Raw genomic sequence first — 23,498 nt, forward strand, 5'->3', positions numbered from 1 at the left:
TCTTTAATCAAGAAAAGCCTTTACTACGTTGCCATTGCAGCAGTTTTTGGAACTTTGTACCTAGGTGGACTATTGAAACTATTTTTGTGTGTATGTATGTATATATGTGTGTGTGTGTGTGTATACATATATATGTGTGTGTATACACACACACACACAAATAGTTTCAATAGTTTCAATAGGACTAATAAAACATATACACACACACACACACACACACAGATATATATATATATATATATATATATATATATATATATATATATATATATATATATATATATATATATATATATATATATATATATATATGTATTAGTCAAAAAGGGCAAGAGTCCAGTAGCACCTTAAAGACGAACAAAAATATTTTCTGGTAGGGTATGAGCTTTCGTGAGCCACAGCTCACTTCTTCAGATACAGCAGATATGTATGTATGTATGTATGTATGTATGTATGTATATGTTTTGTTAGTCCTCTTGCTGTCCTTTAATGCGCAAATACACCTCGTCATTTCACGAGCATCGTCAGTGTCGCGGGCTGTTCTTGCCAGAGATTCCTGCAGCGCCTGGAGGTTGGCAACCCGAAGTGGAGCGGGAGCCCCCCCCCCCCGGCCGAAAGGAGCCCTTTTCTCCCTCCCCGGCGCGCTCGACGGGGCCGCCGTGCGAGGCGAGCATCAGGCCATCCGCCTCTTCCCCCCGCCCCTTGGGTGCCAGGCGGAGGCAGCCGTCCCTGGCCCCGCCGGCGCCGCCTCCTTTCCTCCCTCGGAGCGGCCGGGCAGCCAATGAAGGCGGCTTCGGGGGCGAGGGAGGGAGGGAGGAAGGGAGCTCCGCCCGCCCCCTCCCGCCCCCCTCTCGCCCCCTCTCCCTTCGTCTCCGGCTGCGGCGGCGGGGGGGCCTCAGTCGGCGCCGCCAGCGGGGTCATGCGTTAAAGCGCACGGCCGGGCACCGCGGCCGCGCCAGGCCGGGAAGATGAACTACCTGGTGAGCGGGGGCGCGCGCGGGGGTCTCGTCCCGGAGGGGGCCGCCGGGGGCGGGAGAGAGGATGCCCCTCTTGGGGGACCCCCTCCCGAGCAGCCCGGGCTGGGAGAGGGCGCGACTGCTCCGCGGGTCGGTGTGGCCCTTGGCGCACGGGGGGGGGGGGGGTCGGCCTCGGCTTCGCCGCGCCCCGGGTGCCCCCCTCGCCCCCGTCCGGGCGGGCAGCCCCCAGGCAGAGTTTGGAGAAGGCGGCTGGGGGCGAGGGGGCGCGGGGAGAGCGGCGAAGCCTCCCGTGCGGAAAGGGCCGAGGTCTCCCCCGCCGTGGCCGGAGCGGGCGGGGGCCGGGAGGCGGCGATCCGGCGGGCTGGAGGGGAAGGGGGCGGCCTGCGATCCTTGGCCCCTTTCCGCGGGGAGGCTTGCTCTCGAGGAGGCTCGTCCGCGAGGCGTTGCGGGGGGGGAGGAAGACGGGGGGGCCCTGGCCGCCGCAAGGGGAAATGACCCTGGGGTGTCTTTCTCCCCCCCACCCATCAGATGTGAAGGCGGTTCTCGACCAGGATCGGGACCGGGATCGGGACCGGGAAGCGCAAAGGCTTCCCCCCCCCTCCGCCGGGGGAAATGGGATGGGCCAGGCCTGCGCTCGGACGTGGGAGCGGGAGGGAAAGGGAGCCAAGACGAGAGCCGGCCTCCTCTTCCTTTCCGCTCCCGTCCGGGCTCTCCCACCCCGGGGCCTGCCGCGGTTGGCCGGGAGAGTTGGCCCAGGGGCTGCGTGGGGTCCAAGCTAAGCTCGACCCCTCCCCCCGCCCCTCCGTGAACCCCCCCCCTTTGGAAGGAAGGGCAAGAGACAGGGTCCTGGGGCATCTTGGAGGGTACATTGAGCCTCAGGCAGGAGGGCACGCCAGCGCCACGTATGGGGAAGATCTGGCTCAGGGACTCTGCGGTTCAGGAACCCAGAACCATTCCTCCCCCCACCGTCTCACTCCTCGACTTGCATTCAATGTTGGAGATGGAAGTCTCCCCCCTCCCCTGCTTCTGGGTGTTTCGCATCTGGGACTTACTGGGTGGCTCCTGTGAGATTATTTATTATTTATTGGTGTAAAACCTTTCTGCCCTGCCTTATCTCCCTGGCCTCAAGTTGTGCTCCAGCGGAAAGTCACTGGGATGTTTGCGTTTGGTTCCTACTCAAGTTCTCTTTAGGAACGACCTCTCTCCCCCCGCCCCGTAAGTAGCTCAGGGTGCGTGTGATCGTTGTCTTGCTGTGATGTGGTTTGGCTCGCTTCCTTGAGTCGTCTTGAGCTCTTTTCTGGGCAGCCCTGATTCGAAGCGGGTATGCCTGTGTTTTCTGCAGGCGTTCTGGAGCTGGTAAGTTGTTGTGGGGTGGAGAAAGCTGATAGGGATTCCCGACTTGCGGCCGATAGGCCACGTGATCCTTCCACCTCTGGGCATGATCCAGCCAAAGTTCAGAATTTTAAAACCCCCATTCATTTCAGCAGGAGAAAGCGCTAGATCCCTGGTTTGGGGGGGACTTTTGGCAAAACGCCACCAATGGGCCCCCTTAACCTGGGAGAAGGGGGGCATGCAATCTGACAAATTGCTATGGCCTTTGATCTCTCTGCCCCATGGGGATGGCTATGATGTTGGGGCCTTTGGAATGTGCCTGACCCATAAGAAGAGCCACCTGCTTAAGAGACATTGTAATATAGCGGTTTGACAAGGGCTGGGTTCAAATCCCCAATTGTCTGTGAAATTCTCTGGCTGGGTGACTCTGTATTACTTTCTCCCAGCCTGGCCTACCTGCCAGGATTGTTGAAAATATACAGTGAAGGAGAGGAGAAGCATGAATGCTACTCTGTGCTTCTGGGAGGAAGAACAGGCAGTGTGTTTCTATGCGCTATTCTGTTACCAGAGAGGCACGAAGTGCTAATGAATGAGGTTCAGATAAATCCCCATGACGGGCATTGAAGGAAACCTTTCAATTGGACAGCTTTTGCTAGGGTTAAATCCTGATCCTCCAGTTCCTTTCCGGTTTAATGCAACACACCCCTTGATCTCTCCTTCAGCACAATCTTAGATGCGTTTGTGTTCTGCAGTAGGCCCGATTGGGTGTTTATTGGAGCTGACATCCTGCAACCCGGGCAGCATCTACCCGTTGTGCGGTATTTGCCGAGGCAACAAACGCTGTGATTTGTGCGTTTGAAAAGCTCTTCCTGCGTCGGGGCTCTCTGGAGTTGGCCTGCTGAAGCGGGGAGGGACTCTGCCTCGGCCGGATAGATTTACGTTTCTCCGTTGGGCCAGCGGCCGCTAACAGCAGAGCTTAAACGCGAGGAAATTCATTCAGGGGTCTCTAAGAATGTGGGAAATGGCATGGAGAGTTTGGTTTTTTAAAAACCCGGGTGGTGGATTAATCAGATGGAGCCAGGCCTTGGGAACCCCCCCCCCCCAGGCATCTGGTTGCTTCCTGGGGAAGAAAGTTATGCACAGGCTAAATGGAAGATGAGAAGGTCAGTAATGCTCAACTGCAACAATTCTATGTTACTTTGCAGTCACCCCATGTTTCAGTTTTATGCCAATGAAGGAGACTGTTGTTATTGAGAATTTCTGCCATAACGTTAGCTGGTGAAGGACAGAGGACCTGCTTAACGTTTATCTCATGCGGCTAGGTCCATGGAGGGTATTACAGCAGCAGTATGGCCCGCCGAGGAGTTCTGTGTCATACAAAACCTTGCACCTGCCTTTCGCCAGGAAAAGGTGCTCTTCGTGCACAAAATCCTCTTACCTGTATTTCTCACCAGAGAGCCAACGTGGTGTAGTGGTTCAGAGCGGTGGTTTGGAGCGGTGGACTCTGATCTGGAGAACCGGGTTTGATTCCCCCCTCCTCCACATGAGCGGCGGAGGCTAATCTGGTGAACTGGATTTGTTTCCCCTCTCCTACACACCAAGCCAGCTGGGTGACCTTGGACTAGTCACGCTCTCTCAGCCCCACCTCCTCCCTCACAGGGTGTCTGTTGTGGGGAGGGGAAGGGAAGGTGATTGTAAACTGGTTTGATTCTTCCTTAAGTGGTAGAGAAAGCCGGCAGATAAAAACCAACTCTTCTTGTTGGGATGCTTGGGCTTGGGATGCTCATGAAACGGCTTTTGGGGCCTGAATCACCAAGAACGCCTCCCTTTTTGAGGTGCCAGAACGGACCAGCTTGGTAGATGCCCCTTGCCAGGGCTGGGCCAGAATGTTAGGTGCCTGCTGTACACCTCTTGAGTGACCCACAAGGAGTTTGTGCACTTTACTGAGCCAAAGGGAAGGGGTCTTGGTTTCAAGTGTCTTTCGCTCATGAGTGAACGTTTGGATGGTGGCTTGAGCAGGAAAAGGTGGCAGGCAATTTACGACTTGGGGAAAAGATGGCAGGGAATCAGACTGGAAGTCTAGGATTGTCTGTGTGTTCACAACTCTTCCTGTTGTGAACTGGGTCTTCTGAACAGACAGGGTTGCCCTCATAAGAACATAAGAAAAGCCCTGCTGGATCAGACCAAGGTCCATCAAGGCCAGCAGTCCGTTCACACAGTGGCCAACCAGGTGCCTCTAGGAAGCCCACAAACAAGACGACTGCAGCAGCATTGCCCTGCCTGTGTTCCACAGCACCTAATATAATAGGCATGCTCCTCTGATCCTGGAGAGAGTAGGTATGCAACATGACCAGTAACCATTTTTACTAGTAGCCATGAATACCCTTCTCGTCCATGAACATGTCCCCTCCCCTCTTAAAGCCTTCCAAGTTGGCAGCCATCACCCCATCCTGGGGCAGGGAGTTCCACAATTTAACTATGTGTTGTGTGAAGAAATACTTTTTATCTGATTTGAATCTCTCACCCTCCAGCCTCAGCACCATCTTCAGCTGTGGTCACAGGAGGGAGGCTGATACCATTTGTCTCAGGGAATTGGTCTGTCCCTTCATTTTGCTCCGCCAGGAACATCTTTCTCTGCCCGTTCCTGTGCTGTGTGTTTTTAAATTGGCAGAGTGTTTTCCAGGTTAGGTGCAGGTAGGACCCCCCCATGCTTCACATTTACAAGTTAGGAATGCAGACCCCTGAACTCATCTGAGTCTGTTTGATAAATTCGTGGCAATGGCCAGACTTGAAAACGTGAATTTGAAGGAATTGAACATGATTTGAAGGAATCGCTGGTTCCCCCCACCCCCAAAGTGTGCTGTTGAGCAGAATTCTCAGTTTTTGGAAAGCATCCTTATAAAAATGCATCTGAATTTCTCTTCCTTCCATATAATTGATATTGTGAAGTCTGCTTTTGTGGCTTGGCCAAGGCCAATCCCGTTTCCAGCATTAGCCAGCTGATGCCTCTGAAATAAGAAGCGTCCTTCTCCCAATTCCCATTTCTCTCAGTATTGTTCTCCAGGGTGTCTCGGCTACGGAAAGATCTTCCCAACACCTGCTCCCGGAGATCCTTTAGCTAGAGTTGTTGGGGACAGATCCTGCGATTTTTTTGCGTTTAAAAGAGATCCTCAGCCACTAAGCTTCAGGCTCTTGGGATCTCTGGGAATCTCAACAAAGGGAGATTCACATTTGGATTCACATTCTCTGGCCTTCAGAAGATGGCTGCTCACTTCTGAACACGGAGATTTGTCCACACCTCTGCCGACTACGCTGGATTTAGCCCTGGCTTTGGGGGAGAAGACAAGCTGAAATTTGAGTTCGGAACTTAAACAGTACTGGCCAACACGTCATGGTACCAGCTGGACTGGAACTCTGGATTCTTTGGCAAAGATGTCTAGACGCTCCTGCCTTCCACAGTGCCTCCAAAATGTCTAGACAGGGATGAATTGACCTTTTGAGAGTACATGGAGAGCGGGGAGAACTTCGTGTGTTGGCGTGTGTGGGAGTAATACCCAGGAGTAAAAGTAGACTTTGTGTATTTATTTCTTAGATTTTAGGTGTTTAAACCTTGCTTTTCTGGCTTACGACGTCTGTTGTTCTCCCCTCCTCCGTTTTATCCTCACTAACAGCAACCCTGCGAGGTAGGTTAGGCTGTGAGATTGGCCCAAAGTCACACAGTGAGCTTCCAAGGCAAAGCAGGAATCTGAACCTGGGTCTCCCTGATCCTGAACTGGCCTTCTGACCACTACACTGTACTGCATCCCTCCCAGCAAGGCTGTGTACAGATGTCCGTTTAGTTGGAGATGAGGAACCCAGGGGAGAGAGAAAGGGGGGAAGGGAGGCAGAATGAGGACTTGTGGGCGAGGTCTTCCCCAGGTGGAAAACCTTCTCAGAATGACCAGGGCTTTCTTTGTGCCAAGGATCAAGTCTGGCATGCACATAGGAAGAAGAAGAAGAGTTGGTTTTTCTATGCATAAGAACATAAGAAACATAAGAAAGGCCCTGCTGAATCAGACCAAGGCCCATCAAGTCCAGCAGTCTGTTCACACAGTGGCCAACCAGGTGCCTCTAGGAAGCCCCCAAACAAGACGACTGCAGCAGCATGCTGACTTTCTCTGCCACTTAAGGAAGAATCAAACCGGTTTACAGTCACCTTCCCCTTCCCACAACAGACACCCTGTGAGATAGGTGGGGCTGAGAGAGCTCTAAGAGAGCTGTGATTAGCCCAAGGTCACCCAGCTGGCTTCATGTGGAGGAGTGGGGAAACCAACCCACTTCACCAGATTAGCGTCCGCCGCTCATGTGGAGGAGTGGGGAATCAAACTCGGTTCTTCAGATTAGAGTCCACTGCTCCAAACCACCGCTCTTAACCACTGTGCCACGCTGGATTCCTAGGCGAGTGCATTGTTCCATCCTGAATACCTGCAGAGGGTCTCCCCACACTGGAGAACTGGTGTGGAAAGCGCTTGAGAGCTGGCATGGGACCGTGGTTAGAGTGCCAGATTAGGATCTGGGAGACCCAGGTTCAAATCCCTATTCTGCCATGGAAGCTCACCGGGTGACCTCGGGCCAGTCACACACTCTCATCCTAACCTACCTGGGGTGTTGTAAGGATAAAATAGAGAATTAAAAAAAAAAACTTTTTTTTTTATAAAGAAGGGTACAGAAGGAAAGAGGGATAGGGTAAAAAAATAAGAATATCCAACATACAAATATAGGTTAGTCAGACTACATTGCCCTGCTTTTCTGCATTATAATCAAGTATTTATTCTAACTGTTAAGTAAGAAGAAACTAATGAAGCTAAGAATGATCACCTTATGAAATTATTAAACATATCAGATATCTTCACTTTATCTTTGTCGTTAAAGTTATTTCTCCACGGGTAGATCTCTGTATTCATACATTTATTATTTAAACATAAAAATAAATTTGGATAGAAATTAGCTATTGTTACTATTGGCCAATCTCTGTTGTCTTGTTCTATTTTTTATTAATATTAAACCTCGACATATTTATAAAATAATTTCCACTTTTCACAGAACTTCTCATAGTTGGTATCACTGCTTGTATTTCTCACGTCGGATGAAACCGAGAATGTTGTAAGCCACTTTGGCTCCTCCTTGGGGAGAAAAGTGGGCTACAAATTAAGTAAAATTAAAAAACAGCAACCGTCACTGGAATTTCTAGACGGACTCAAGCCCATGCCATTTTGGTCGATTTCTCTTTGTAGAAAGAGCCGTGCCAGCTGTGCTATTCTCCCCCCCCCCCCACCTACCCTACCATCCATGCGGCTTCCTGTGCCATTGACTCTCCTGGCTCTCCTTCCTTTGGCACCAGCAGGCTCGCCTCTTGCTGGTGGGGGAGAGGCCGAGCCAGGTGAGGAATTGGCTGGGCAGAGCCGGCCTCCTCGGAGGAGCCAAAGTGCAAGCCGGTCAGGTTGCCGCAGGACTGGGCAGTTAATGATTCACCAGCAGAGGACCGGACTAGTGATCGGCCGCTCTCTGGGCTGCGTCGGGGGGGGGGGGGTCCCAATGCGATGCGCCGGAGCTGAACCGAAGCATGGGGCCTTCCCCGCACAGTATCTGTCTGGCCCGTAGCCAGCCTCGGTCTGTGTGCGGAGAGAGCGTTGCACTTGGCTTCTCTCCCCCCCCCCACCCCGCTGCGGTATCACGTTGCTAAAAAGAGAAGCGGAAACCTTCCTTGCCACTTCTGACCCGGATGTTTGGTACTTCAAGCCCAGCTAGTGCGGCTTTCTGGCTGCAGTTGAATGGGGAAGGGAAGTTTCTCTTTGTTTGTAACTGCAGGGTGTAGCATTTAGCTTGTCAGACTAGGATGTAGGGGACCCCAGGTTCGAATCCTTGGCTGTGGAAGCTTGCTGGGTGGCCTTGGGCCAGTCTTGCCCTCTCGGCTTGATCTGCTTCGAAGAGAGACTGCTGTAAGCTGCTTGGAGTCCCCAATTGGGGGGGGGAGTGAAGCGCAAACAAAGTAAATTTTATACTACCCTGCTTTTTCCCTAATGGGGAAGCAAAGCATCTTACAACGTCATTCTCCTGTCCTCTGTTATGTGGCAGAGTGGGGATTCGAACCTGGATCTCCCAGATCCTAGCCTGACACTCTAACCACTACACTACACTGGCTCTCAGCACATGCACACCTTTGGGAGAACACACAGGTGTTGCTGATGTCATGGGGGTACTAGCTCCTGTTTCTCATACCATTGTGTATGTGTGTGTGTTGCTCTAAGCATGGCCTTTTTAGTGTGTGGTTCTGAGCATGGCCTTTTTAGAGACTTGCGGCCGTTTGACAGGGGAGGGGTATCACTGTTCATGGGTGTCATCCCATTCCCCCCACCATTAACCAGGATTTGCAGGGGGGTGTTTGTATAGTTTCAAAAACCTACCGATCCTATTTGATTGGAGGCCAACGGTCAAAATCAAAAGACGTATGACTACGCTTTTCTTAACGCAGTGGCAACGCTCATTGAAAAGAGGTGTGTGCGTGTGTAACCACAGTCTCTGCCCTTCGCAACTGCAGAAGGCTGGAGCCAAAGCTGCAGTGAGCAACGGGTGACACATTTGGAGCAAAATTTGTCAAGGTTCACTGCCTGATGTCTTGCCCTTGAGTCTGCCTCAAAGGGCATACATTGCTGGGAATCTCCACTTTTCCCAAGGGGTGTGTGTGTATGTGTGTGTGTTCGTGAAGGAAGTTGTGTTATGCACCCATACAGAGATAAGGTTTTCTGAGGGCTGTGGACCTTTGTGCCCCAGATGGTTGTTGTGGATAGCTTGAGGTCCCAGGTTGAGTTGTGGAGGGAAACGGGGCAGGTTGGATCTCTTTTGGCCGATGCGGGAGTAGAGGTTCCGTGTAATGTTGCAAGAAGTTGGAGGGAGATAGAGAAACATATATCTTTGTGTCCTGCAGGGAAGATTAGACAGAGTGACCGTTTCAAGGTCATACACAAAGTTTTCTGCCTAAGCGGGGGCATTTGAACCCAGGTCTTCTCCATCCAGTGCTATAGTCACTACGCTTTAGCCGTGATGCCGAATTATTTTTGAGGATGCTGGATTGCAGATTTCATTGCGACCCTCTGGCATGCTCCCCCCCTTCACGGGTCGCACCGGGAAGAGGACCCCTGCGACCCCATTCAGGGTATGAATGGGAAGTCAGGCCAAGTGTGAAGCAGCGACAGAAGTGTGGGAGGGGAGATGGAGGGAACGCTTACGGTTCGCCCGTCACCAGTGTGGCTCCCAGCGTTTTTCATGACGACGGCCACAAAACACGAAAACATCTGCGCCAGGCTTCAAGCAAGTCTTAACAGGAAGGGAATGGGAGGCGTCGGTTATTTGCGGGGTCAGATGCAGTGCAAGGCGGGTTTAACCCTCCCGCTGAGGATTGGGGGCTGCTTTTGTGCTTTTATTTCGCGTTTCCCGGTGCAACAGAGGCAGCGTGCCACAGCGGTTGGAGCAAACAATAACACGCACCTCTATGCACTGCGTACTGCAAACACCAATGCAAACCACATAGGTAAGCCAAACACTATAAAATTATATTCACAAAACAATAGTTTTAAGTATGCAATAATATATATATGAATACACCTATACATACCCTAACAAGTCACCAATCTCATACAATAATGTCATACAATAATATTCCTTAATAACTACCTAATACACAGTGAAAGTCCGAAAAGTATAACGCACTTCCACATTAAGTCAGCTCAGTTCCAACCGTAGCAACTTGATTCCAACCGAAGCTCAGTTCCAAGTAAATCAATTCGGTTCCAAGAGTAAATAACTCGGTTATGAGTGAAAAACAGTCCTCTAGAGGCAATTTTGCTGTTTTGTAGTCATACTTCGTCATGTGGAGTGGTTGGAGCGTCAGAGAAGAATCTGGGAGACCCAGGTCTGAATCCCTGCTCTGTCACGAAAGCCTGCTGCGCGACTGTAAGCCAGTCACACACACTCACCCTAACCTACCTCGCAGGGTCGTTGTGAGGATAAAATGGAGGAGGGGTGAGTGATGTGAGCTACTTTGGGTCCCTGTTTGGGTAGACAGGTGGGGTATAAATGAAGAAAAGAAAACAGATGCTGACAGTTCTGAGCTGTTTGATGCAAAGTAATGAGAACTAACCGTGCCTGGAATTCGTTCCCACCCTGGCTGGAGTTTGTGGGAAGAGACCCCCCCATCTTTGCAAGGCACCTCCTGGGTGTGGATTCTTTGCTGGAACTCTGATAGTGGTCAGCTGAGTCCCTCCCCATCCCTAGCAGGAATAACCGCTCAATCAGGCAAGAGAAAGGAGTAAGAGGAATCTCAATAGGTAAAAGGAATCTCCCAAATCCCTTTACCCTGATATTTTATTTATTTAAAACATTTTTATGCCACCGCCTTTCCACCCAAATAGAGTTCCCCGAGGCGGCGAACATGAAAACATTTGAACGTTAAAACAGCATTTAAAATAATACATAGAATCATACTTTGGTCACATTATGAGAAGAGGAGTCATAGGAAAAGACAATAACGCTAGGAAAAGTTGAAGGTAGCAGGAAAAGAGGAAGACCCATCATGAGAAGGATTGACTCTATAAAGGAAGCCACGGCCCTCAATTTGCAAGATTTGAGCAAGGCTGTTAATGATAGGACATTTGGGACACTGAATTATAGGGTCACCGTGAGTCGGGAGCAACTTGATAGCACCTACCATACACACATACCAAAACTGACAAAAAAAGTCTTCACCTGCCTGCAGAAAACACCAATAGAGGGAGACTGATGAATCTCCCTGGTGAAGGAGGTCCAAAGTTTTGGTGCCATGACCGAAAAGGCCCTTTCTCGGGTTGCCACCTGCCTAGGCTCAGATGGTGGGGGGACCTAAAGGAGGGATTCTGAAGATGACCAGTGTGGATAGGTAGGTTCATAGGGGAGAATGTGGTCCTTAAAGTATTCTGGGCCCAAGCTGTGTAGGGCTTAAAAAGTCAAAACCAGAACACCTTCAATTGAGTCCAGAAGTAAATTGGGAGCCAGTGTAGACGGAACAAGGCAGGAGTGATGTGGCTCCTACAGCCCACTCCAGTCAACACATTTTAGCATATTTCTTTGCTGTCTCTCCAGGACAGAAGCTGTTGGAGGGAGCTAACAATATCAAAACCACATAAATCATTTAAAAAAAGCTCTCAACAGTACAATTAACCAACCAGTAATAAAAGTGATAAAACACCCCAAACAGCAGGAATAATTTGAAGCAACTCTAGGACCAGCTTAAAGCAATAAACTCAAACTCAACAGCAAAGCACGGAATCAAGCAATAAAACAACAGTTCAGCTGTACAAAGACAAGAAGCTAAAATAGAGTGCAAAGCACCAAAAAAGTGGGAAAGCCGATTCAAAATCATATTCAGCCATAAAGCTGATGTTAAGAGAGGCAGCATGGGGTAGTGGTTAATGTCGGACTAGGATCTGGGAGCCCCAGGTTTGAATCTCCGTTTTGCTGTGGAAGCTTACGGGGAGAGCTTGGCCCACTTACACTCGGCCCTACCTCACAGGATCGTCGTGAGGATAAAATGGAAGGGGAGACTGCTGTAAGCCACTCTGGATCCCCCATTGGGGGGAAATGCAGGGTATAAAGTAAGTAAATAATTTAAAAAACCAGTAGCCAATTAAAAATACTAAAAGGTGGTCAGGAATAAAAAGCAAAATCCTTAACCGATTGCCTGAAAAGACACCTGAGGTGGGAGTGTATGTCATAGATGATGTGCCATCATCCTTACGTAAATTGAAGCGCCATGCTTGGCTGCGCACAAGCTTGAGAAACCCGACATTGCTCAGTGACGTGAGAGGAATTCTGCATACACTCCAGAGCTGAACATGAAAAGTCTGTCACATATTTAAGGCTTGTTGTTTCTACTTCCGAAAATCCAAAGGCCACAATTACACAATAACTTAAATAGTGGAACTCCCTGCCCCAGGATGTGGTGATGGCTGCCAACTTGGAAGGCTTTAAGAGGGGAGTGGACATGTTCATGGAGGAGAGGGCTATCCATGGCTACTAGTCAAAATGAATACTGATCATGATGCATACCTATTCTCTCCAGGATCAGACGAGCATGCCTGCTATATTAGGTGCTTTGGAACACAGGCAGGATAATGCTGCTGCTTTCTGGAAACACCTGGTTGGCCACTGTGTGAACAGACTGCAGGCCTTGATGGACCTTGGTCTGGTCCAGCATGGCCTTTCTTACGTTCGTATTCCTGGTGCAAAGCATGTTTCTAAGTAGTACTACTTGGGCTGGCTTGAGAGGCAGAGTTCTGCTGCACAAGAACTGGGGTGCTGGTCAGATAACTGCGTGTGAACATTGATGGATGGGTGCAGGGCCCAACTCTGATCTGTCCCTGGCTAAACGAAGCTGGGTCATGCGGACTGGAAGCGGCCGACTTCCACCGCAGGGCTGGTCGGTGTAAACAGTACAAGCTGTTGCTTGCGACAGCTGCAGCTTCAGATGCACTGATCACTCGATATGGGAGCTGGGTCACAGCACGGGTTGAGCCGTGTAGTGCCGAACGGAGTCAGAAAGCCGCATCCCGTCTTTGCTGTGATGGCGCGTGGAATCCTGCGCAAGGTTCTCAGATATGGCGCAGGGTGGCAGGATGGGGGAAGGAACTATTTGGGGGTGGGGAACGAAAAGGATGTGGCTCTCTTCTCTCCTCCCTCGCTTCCCGAGCTATCGGCTGTCCTTCCCGAAGTAGGAGCAGGGATAAGCACAGGCATGCCGCTGTGTACTGCATTGGCAGCCTGCAGCTACAGGCTGGGAGTGAGGAATGGCTTACGCAGCGCCGCATTCATGTTCGGACAGGCTGTTAGGAAGCCGGCATGAGATCCCTGACCAGCTGCCTTGCTGATAGCTTTCAGCAGAACCAGGTTCCCCTGACCTCACCGGGCACCCTACCCCTGACTCCTTTTTGTCCGCTGAAAAGCCTAGTGAGAGCTGCTGTGCCGTGAAAGATCTGCGTTGGCATCCATTGGGAAACAAAACGGGACCACGAGAAAGTGTGTCCCAAACAGCTGCATCTGCCACAGCTATCCTGATGTCAACGGTGGTGGTTTTCGCAATGAAAGGTAGCTCCTGAAAACCTTTGGACAAATGCTGGGATCCCTGATTGGGGAGTCTGTGGTCCCCTGGTGTGCCCGTACCACTTCATGATGCACCACTTTATAAATGACTTCTTGCGCAGAGTTTTGGGCTAATTTGGTCGGCCCAGCCAAAGGCTATACACAGATGTTCTTGTTTTTAGACTTTGCACGGACTGATATGGCAGTACAACTTTTTTTTGGTGCTCTCTCTTGCCATGTTTCCCGTCGATTCAGTCATTTCTCGTATGATGACTCACGGGGTGGGTCCATTAAGCCGTCCCTCTTAGCATCACCCGCTCTTATCTGGCAGCGGCTTTCCAAGATCAGCTCTTTTCCAGGAATTGCTACCAAGTTTCCTTTGACAGGAGATGCCAGGGAATCGAACCTAACACCTTTTGCATGTAAAGCAGGTGCAATACCACTGTGCCACAGCCCCTCGTCATCCTTTTCTTTGGCTCCTTCACGCTGTTACACCCATGCATCAGTTTTTCATTTCCAGTCCTGAAATGCTTGTCCCTCAACCCCTACTGTGTGCTTTCTCTCCCTGTTATTTCTCTCCCCTAAGACATGAGCTTGGTGCCAGGATAATGCACTCCTGGGAGTGTTTAAATTGGGCTTACCAGTTCTCATGCCTGCAGCGTTAGCGCATCAGGAATCCATGGCTCAGGCAAATGGTGTGCCAGCGTGCTATGGCCACAGGCATTGGAACTGGGAGCACTAGTACATTGGCTAACATGTGCCCGAGGCCATGGATTCCTGGAGTGTTGCTGCTAATAAATGTCGGAACTCATGGCCCCAACTATAAACACATTCCCCGTCTTCTTTAAATCAGACTACTGGTTATCAGCACATCATGCAGTGGGATAAGTTAAACATATCTGTATCCATATATTTGTCCTTCCGGAACTAGCTTCTGGTCATCTTCAGTGGCTGTTGTTGGGTACCCAAGGTTGGGTGGGATGAAAGTATATAATTTATTAGACTTAAAATTATTTAAAAACCGTTAAAATAGCCCAATGGCATGTCTTAAGGTTGATGTCTGTCACCACAAGCCAAACACGTTTCAGCCTATATGGCCTTCCTCAGTGGTCTATTTGAATTACATGTAAGACATGCACACACATTACAAATATATTTACATACACAGGCAATATAAAACAGACCAGACATGTAATAGGTTGTATATATTACCAATTACACCAACATCTGGTAAGATTGTTCTAGGTTTTTATGCTGGGCTGTATATGTCTCCCACATAAGTTGTGTGCAAGTATCAACCTATTCAAACATTATTTGGGTTCTATTCCCCTCTTTTTTCTTCCACATCTTCAGTGGCTGAACACCTCTCCCCCCACCACACACACACATGTTCTGGTATTAGAGAGAGGGGGCAGAATGCCTCCCTTGGGTCCCCTTGGTCAGCTTATTGGGATGATGAAATGGCTTCGGCTAGATCTGCAGTTCCCTTGGAGAGCTAGTCAAGGAGGGCCGGTGGTGCTTTTCCATTTAGAGATGTGCGGCTACTCTTTAGGAGCATATCCACATAAGTACCATCAAGTCACAGCTGACTTTTGGCAACCCCAGCAAGGGGCTTTCAAGGCACTTGAGAAGCCAAGGTGGTTTGCCATGACCTTGAATACATGAAGCTGCCTTAAACTGAATCAGACCCTTGGCCCATCAAAGTTAGTATTGTCTACTCAGACGGGCAGCGGCTCTCCAGGGTCTCAGGTAGAGGTCTTCACATCACCTCCTTGCCTAGTCCCTTTAACTGGAGATGCCGGGGATTGGGACCTTCTGCATGCCAAGCAAATGCTCTACCACTGAGCCATCTTCCTTTGCAGAGTCTTCCTTGGAGGTCTCCCTTCCAAGTACCGACCCTGCTTAGCTTCCGAGATCTGACGAGATCAGGCCTGCTTCAGAAGCTGAACGAGGCAGCCCCCAGTCCCAGGGAGGGGAGGAGGCAGGTGCTCTCATTTTGGCAGTCACACAAAGAGACTGCACAGCATCTTCCTTCCCCGCATGCACTCATTCTCCAGGCTGGGCGAGCGAGCTGCCTCAGATTCCAGTCGCACGCCTCTCGAATCTGGGCGGTGGTGGAGGAGTACAGATGCTGAGCTGCCTCATTTTCTGACTCACGGGGACAGATCCAATTTGGGGGAGTGAAGACTTGGCCTCGCTGCTTCCTGCCTTCAACGTGTCTTAATCCCAGACTTGGCGAGGCCGAGAGTTTGCTGGGAGGCCCAGCGGCAGAGGAAGTGAGGGGTATTCTAGGGGCAAAGCCCGGCTGTTTCGGTGGAGTTAGCGTTGGTTAGAACTGTCTGAGCTGCAGAGGGAGGTGTTACAGTTCTAACTTGTACAGTGTACCGCTTCAGACTGCAATCAGGGTTCCAAAATGTTAAATACTCCCCATGTTTAACTAAACTCCCTGCAAGTAGAAATTAAGTCGATCAGGGAAGGCTAGGATCTCTCTTCTGATGTGTTTTTACAGTTGCAGGAACACATTTTCGGGGAGGCAGCATTGATAATATGATTTCTTCCCACCTCCAGTCTCAAGTGAATTATACCTCCTTGAGATTATAGCATCCTGCTCCAGTTTGTGTAGTTGAGGCCTTTGCTACAGATGAACATGGGCGGCTTGAAGAGGCAGTTTCTGAGATGTCTTCAGAATTGGCATAGTGCGCTAAGCGGAGAGTTGGAGTTGGTAGATCCAGGTTCGAGTCCTGTGTCTACCTGTGACTTATTTTGTGGTCTTGGGTAAGTTGTGATTTCTCTTCCTGTGTTTGCCATTGGTAAAATAGGAATGTTCCAGGAAGTTGTAAAGAGGAACGGTTAAAATGCTGTACGTGTCGGATACTAGAGGTAGCTATGGGTTCCCTGACACAATCCTGTTAATTTGTGTGTGTGTGTGGTGGGAACCGTATGAGACTACGTCAAAGCTCTGTTACAAGTTACAGTAAACCGTCGTACAATCTGTGTACATTGGAGACTTGATTTTTCTCTGCACATATGCTGAATAATTCTCATGTTACATTCAATGCAAATAAAGCTGAACGTATGATTCAAACCCTGCCTTTATTCCGGGGCTGGTTCCTGGTTTCATTTGTAAAGTGAACACCTGTTGAGCAGGGCTCCTGCTTGTTTAGAGAGGTTACCAGATCGTTTCAACAAACTTTGGCCTGGATCCTCAAGCTTTTGGCAGCATCCTTGGGAGGATTCCCGGCTGGGGCATAGCTTATTGGCGGCTCTCCGCTCGTACGAGTCCCTTCTGTCATTGGATTGTTAACTGAACCTCAAAATTCATGGCTGAGAACCTTTTAAAAACATTGGAGTGAGTATTGAAACGCAAGCAATGAAGTTCAAGTTGAGCGAGTCTCCTGCATACAAGAGCTAGAACTGGGCGCATGACAAGAGAGCTGGTGTTCTCCAAGCAATGCTCTAACGATTTGTTGGTTTATAATAAACGAGCATTTTGGAGGGCAAAGCTCAAACTGAAGCTGCAGGCCACAGGCTCAATTGTGAAGCGAATATGCCACCTTCCCAGGGAATCCAGTTTGCACCAATAGCATCCCTGCTTAGGTGCAGTTAGCCCACACGCTTGGTCAAGGAGTCGGGAAATGTACCTTTTTTGTGCACACCCTACAGCATTGTGCAAACGGGTGCTCTTGTTCCCAGCGCAAACAACCTGTTATAGAGAAATGTAAGGTTTTTAAGGTTTATTTCTTAGTTCACCTACTCTCTGGCTTGCTAAGTGCCCCCTTTGGCTCATAATTAGCTAACATGCTACAAAAGAGCAGGATATTTCGACAGATAAGGGGATCTGTTAAATCTGTGGCTAGATAAGGTGGCAGGCAGCAAATATTGAGGCAGAATCGCAAGAGCCAGCCTCTGGATCCATCGCCTTGGTGTGTGCTTGTTGTCTTAAGATAGAGGCCAAATGACTTTCAGCCATTGCCAGATTCTACATAGTATTTGTTTGGCGCTTGGTCCCGCAGGAGAAATTCCCACCACATTCACATCGGAGAAGGGACTTAGAGTCCTTCTCTCTTGGATGGTTTCGTACGATTTTTTTCCTGACACTGGAGAACAAAATGTGGTTATCCACAATTCTGGAACAGAAGTTTGAATCCACATTTCCTGATGCCTGTACCTGAGGCAACTAAGTTCACATATCTCTTGTCTGACTCAAATGTCAAGCCTGAGAAGTATCTGGTCTAAGTTGGGGGTTGGGGTTGGAGGGGGGAATATTTAGCTTAGCGTCCCGATAGCATGGTGCAAGACTTTGAATGCTCAGTTGACCTTTGCATATACTGTTTGTAGAGAGGACACATGAAGCTGTCTTAAACTGAATCAGACCTTTTGGTCCATCAAAGTCAGTATTGTCTACTCAGATTGGCAGTGGCTCTCCAGGGTCTCAGGCAGGGGTATTTCACATCACCTTACTTGCCTAGTCCCTTTAACTGAAGATGCCGGGGATTGAACCTGGGACCTTCTGCTTGCCAAGCACACACTCTACCACTGAGCCAAAGCCCCACAATAGATAGTTAGCTTCAAGGAATTACCAGAAGAGTCATCCTTGAGGGCTGGACCCTAGAGATGGCTTTGTGCCTGTGAACATCTGAAGTGCCTTAATACAGATGTAACAGCAGGCCACAGTTTAGTGTTAAAGGAAAAAGCATTTGGGATTCTTGATCTCCAGGGCTCCTGCCCCTCTGCCCTTGTATGATGCATTATAAGTAACTAGCTTTTCCTCTTTTGTGGCAATCTACAGTTTGAAGAAGAAGGTTGGTTTTTATAAGCTGACTTTCTCTACCTTTTAAGTAGAATCAAACCAGCTTACAATCTCCTTCCCTTCCTCTCCCCACAACATACACCTTGTGAGGTAGGTGAGGCTGAGAGAGCTCTAAGAGAACTTTGACTAGCGCAAGATCACCCAGCTGGCTTCGTGTGGAGGAGTGGGGAAACCAACCCGGTTCACCAGATTAGAGTCCACTGCTCTTAACCACTACACTGCACATCTGCAGTGGCTAACTCTGTTTGCACTTGGTCCTAGAAGATGGGATTTACAAACAGTGGTTTGTTTCCTAGTTTGCTGGCCAAGCTCAATCACGGTTTGTCGTAGTTTGCCAGTTATTATTGAAAGTAACACATTAGATTGTGGCGAGTGATGGAAAGAGGGAGTGTGCAAGACCCCAAGGATTCCTGAAGCTCATTCACAGCACTGCTCATTTGCAGCGCAGCAAGCTCTGGTTTGGGCTTATGCATGAACCGGTCTACTAAGGCATACTTATTTAGAACACTTTTAGCCTGCTTTTCTCCATGCAATATGGACCCAAAGCTGTTTACAATGTACAAAACACACAAAAAGGCCATCAGTTTCACGGAAATGAAGCCAAATTTCACAATGACTTCTTGCTATTGACAAAGTCGTTCATAAGGCAGAGCAGATGGCAGCCACTCTGGCCTTGATGAAACAATCTCTCCCCAGGCAGGCAGGCTCCACTAGTGATCCATCTAGCCTTGCCTTGTCTGTCTCGCCTGGCAGCAGTTTTCCAAGGTGTGGGGCAGAGAGAGGACTTTCCCTGCAGCCACGTAGCTGCAAGAGCCGGATTCGCCTCAGGACTGTGACGTGGGGAGAAGGAGCTTCCCCCCCCCCCCGTCATTTTCCCAAGCTGAAGCTGCAAAGTGGGGAGTTATTTGGCCCACATCTCCCACACCCAGCTGGTTAGCAAATACAACATGTATTCTGGTTCTCAGATCCTTTTAGAAGAAGGTTGGTTTTTATATGCCGACTTTCTCTACCACTTAAGGAACACTCAGACAGGCTTACAATCTCCTTCCTCTCCCCACAACAGACACCTTGTGAGGTAGGTGGGGCTGAGAGAGAGTGACGAGCCCAAGGTCACCCAGCTGGCTTCATGTGGAGGAGTGGGGAAACCAACCCGGTTCATCAGATTAGCCTCCGCTGCTCATGTGGAGGAGTGGGGAATCAAACCCAGTTCTCCAGCTCAGACTCCACTGCTCTTAACCACTACACCATGCTGGCTCTCTGAAGTAGCCAGGAATCGAGCCGTGAGATGGCACAGGAGAAGTGTAGTCCGTTCTGATCACAAAACAAAAAGAAGGTTGGGATGGGGAACGCTGGGTGGTTTCGGACCAAGTGGACGTACTGGGCTTCCCTACAAAGGATGGGGGAGGTGGAGTACTCACTGGGGGAGACGCTGGGCGACGACACCCAGAGATGGGGCCCAGGACGCCACACAAACCCCTTCATATCCTTGCCCAGAGCGCATGAAAATGAGCCAGTGCAGGCATCCGCGGTTGCACGTGTCCTGTAAGTCACTGCGGTAGCCTTGCTGGATATTGCGTTCCCTGGAGTCTGGGCCCTGCTGTGTTCCCCCCCCCCCCAATACCCACACCAGGTGTCTAGGAACAAATGAGCATGTTTGCAAACTTGCAGGTATTTAACATCTTCCTCACCCCTTTTTTCTCTCTTCCCCCCCCCCCCCCAACCTCGGGCCTTGTACCGCCAGCTTTCTAGGACAATCCCCGCGCTGTCTGCAGTGACGGACACAAAAAGCACATTGTTGCGTGGGGGCCCCAGGAGTCGGTGGGTGGATGGATGGATTGCGCCAGTGCCTGCCAATGGGCTCCAGCCTGGGCCTGAATAACCACAGCTATGTTCTAGCTTGCTGAGGAATGTGTGGCTGGAGAAGGCAGGACGAGAAGCCGACGCCTCGCGATCCACCAGAGCCGGGCTTCTGGTGTCTTGGATCCTTTGCTCAGCCTGGTGTTTCCCAAGCTTCTGAGTCACCCATTTCCTGGACTGAGAACACACTTCATTCTTACACCCAAAACACTGCTGTCAGAAGAAGAATTCCCCGGTCTCCATGTAGCCCTCCTTTGTTTGTTTCTGTGGAAGTCATTGTTCATGGCGCAGCTGGAAGGAGGCAGGCCTTCCATTCATGATTGTGCTCCCACAGGACTCGTTCAGAGAGGTAACACTCACTCCCACAGGACTCGTGCAGAGGTGCAACAACCAGACTCCTCGGAGGGTGGACACGTCTGCTCTGTGTCTGTATCCCGTGCAATTCTACCAGGTAGAATTGCCCAATCCCAGCAGAGGCTGAATGGCAGGATGCAAAGCCAGTCAGCCTCTCCCTCTCTCATAATACTAGAACGCAGGGTCATCTGCTGAAACTGGAGGGTGAGAGATCCAAACCAGATAAAAGGAAGTACTTCTTAACACAATGCATAGTTAAATTGTGGAACTCCCTGCCCCAGGATGTGGTGATGGTTGCCAACTTGGAAGGCTTTAAGAGGGGAGTGGACATGTTCATGGAGGAGAGGGCTATCCATGGCTACTAGTAAAAATGGATACTAGTCATGATGCATACCTATTCTCTCCAGGATCAGAGGAGCATGCCTATTATATTAGGTGCTTTGGAACACAGGCAGGAGAATGCTGCTGCAATCATCTTGCCTGTGGGCTTCCTAGAGGTACCTGGTTGGCCAGTCTTAGATCCTTCTGAGCTAGAGATCTGCCAGGATCCACGAAGGGCCAGACCAAATGATTTTGCGGGCCTTATACGGCCCCCGGGACTGACGTTCCCTACCCCTGCCATAGATTATGTGCCATCATCCTTGCGTAAATTGAACCACCATGCTTGGCTTCGCACAAGCTTGAGAAACCCTTCATTGCTCAGTGATGTGAGAGGAATTCTGCGTACACTACAAAGCTGAACATGAAGTCTGCTGTGACATATTTAAGGCTTGTTGTTTCTTCTTCCTAAAATCCAGAGGCCACAATAACATAAACTGTGGAACTTCCTGCCTCAGGATGTGGTGATGGCTGCCAACTTGGACGGCTTTAAGAGGGGAGTGGACATGTTCGTGGAAGAGAGGGCTATTCATGGCTGCTAGTAAAAATGGATGCTAGTCATGATGCATACCTACTCTCTCCAGGATCAGAGGAGCATGCCTGTTCTATTAGGTGCTTTGGAACACAGGCAGGATAATGCTGCTGCACCTGTCTTGTTTGTGGGCTTCCTAGAAGCACCTGGTTGGCCACTGTGTGAACAGACTGCTGGACATGATGGACCTTGGTCTGATCCAGCATGGCCTTTCTTATGTTCTTATGCAGTAAATCAAGCAGAGACTCAACAGGCATCCTCCATCCCACACGCTCCTGTCCTTGTTCAATCAGGCATCTCGCTTGCCTGGGAATCGAGTTCCTGGTGGGGAACTGGCAGCTCACATCTGATAGAATGTTCTCGTGCCAGACATGATATAGGGACTTTGCAATGGGCAGTTAGAGCTTTAATGTCGCGAAGGCGAAAAGTGTGTGGGTTGCTGCCCTGCTTCTCAGCTGGCCGCACGCTCATGTCTGAACTTGATTCGCGTTCACGCAGATCCTCAGCACCGGCATGTCTCGCAGGATGAAGCCCCTTGACTCACACCCACCTCTTGCTTGTTTACGAGGGCAGTGGCTGGAAATCAGAGACTGGGCGATTCGGCTCTGCCTTTCGTAAGCGCCCCTGTCAACATCAACAGGTTTTATCTCGAGTCTCGGAGACAGGAGTGGGTGGAGTCCGCAGCTGCACCGAGACAAACTGCAACCGCTGAGTAACCTACGGTGGTTCAGCGAGGGGCCGTGGCTGAAACACCTTTGCAGTTCCCAGTCTGCGTAAACAGGAGTGGGTGTCTTCGAGTAACAGCCCAGAGGAGAGAACGCTGCCATCTGCCTTTGTTTTATCTCTTGGGAACCAGCTTGCTGCTGCTTTCCCAAAGAGAGGGGAGGATTTGCAGAGAGCTGTTCGAGGCCGGAGGAAGGCGAATAGCTATCTCCCTGCGATGCTGTCCCAGCTGTTTTTCACTCATTCAGGGTTTCCAGCCCGTGCTTCAATTCCAAACCCAGAGCTGAAGTCCTGCCTGGGAGAAAAGTGGTTGCATAAGGCAGTTGCCAAAGGAAAAACGATGAGGAAGAGTGTCAGGTTCCCCTCCGCTTATAAATATGGCTCTGGAATTCTGCCTGGAAGGAAAGTAGCTGAAAGGGGAATCGCAGGGAGGACGGACCCAAGTTCAAATCCTCACACTGCTCTGGAAGCTCACTGGGTGACTTTAGGCCAGTCATTCTCTCTCAGCCCAGCCTACCTCACAGGGTGGTTGTGAGGGTAAAATGGAGGAGAGGAGAATGATGTTGTAAGCTGCTTTGGACGGAAAAGCGAGGTATAAATAATGAAATGTTGGGGGAGGGAAGGGTGAAGTTACCCTCTGGTTGCAAATATGGCTCTGGAGTCCTGTCTGGGGCAAATGGAGCTGAAAGGGAAGTTAAGGGGGAAAGTGGTGGGGAGGAAAAGGGTTAAATACCTGTCCTGCCGGTCTGCTTCTTCTTCCCTACAAATTGGCCCCACGTGATGCTGTTTTGCAGAGGATCAGTGCTTAGGGCTTTAAGACACAGCGGAGAAGACCCAAATACCCAGTTATGATCTCCAGAAAGTTGGGAGTCCTGAAATATATTCTCAAACTCCTAAGCAGAAGGGATTCACTGGAAGGCGATTGGCCTGGAGCAGTGCCTGCTTGGGTTAGGGCCTGTTGGGGAATGGTTGGATATCGACAACAGATTAGGATATGCAGGGGGGAAATCTCCAGGAAGGGTGAAGCATTCAACGCAATGAAGTGTTGTCAGCTTTATCGTTCTTGTTCTAAGCGAGCGGCTGCTCAATTAGAATTTAATAAGAGGTTGAGGGATTGCATTTATTCAGCACCGTCCTGACCTTTGTTGGGTAGCCTAAAATCAGCCTCTTGGTTCCAAATGACGAAGCTGGATCATGAATATGAAAATTTCTTACCAGATCCCGTCTCGGTGAATCTTTTTTGTTGTTAAGAGGAGAGCCTTGTCAGCTCCGATAAACGTCTACCACAATTCTGGAAATGACAAGGGTCAGTCTGGGGACCCATGGAACACATGAAGCTGCCTCATCCTGAACCAGACCCTTGGTCCATCAAAGTCAGTATTGTCTA

General features: G+C 50.0%; 1 protein-coding gene across 1 annotated transcript in view; it reads left to right on the top strand.

The window, feature by feature from the left end:
* The first annotated feature begins 929 nt into the window (after window positions 1-929).
* The window catches only part of BCAR1 (BCAR1 scaffold protein, Cas family member), a 49,951-nt gene continuing 27,382 nt past the window's right edge, over window positions 930-23,498 (top strand). The window contains exon 1 of the mRNA XM_056862538.1: window positions 930-980. Within this exon, the coding sequence (XP_056718516.1) occupies window positions 969-980 (12 nt within the window). The 5' untranslated portion in view covers window positions 930-968. The remainder of the gene's footprint in view (window positions 981-23,498) is intronic.

The sequence above is a fragment of the Euleptes europaea genome, chromosome 17 (genome assembly GCF_029931775.1).
Source record: "Euleptes europaea isolate rEulEur1 chromosome 17, rEulEur1.hap1, whole genome shotgun sequence".
NCBI lineage: Eukaryota > Metazoa > Chordata > Lepidosauria > Squamata > Sphaerodactylidae > Euleptes > Euleptes europaea.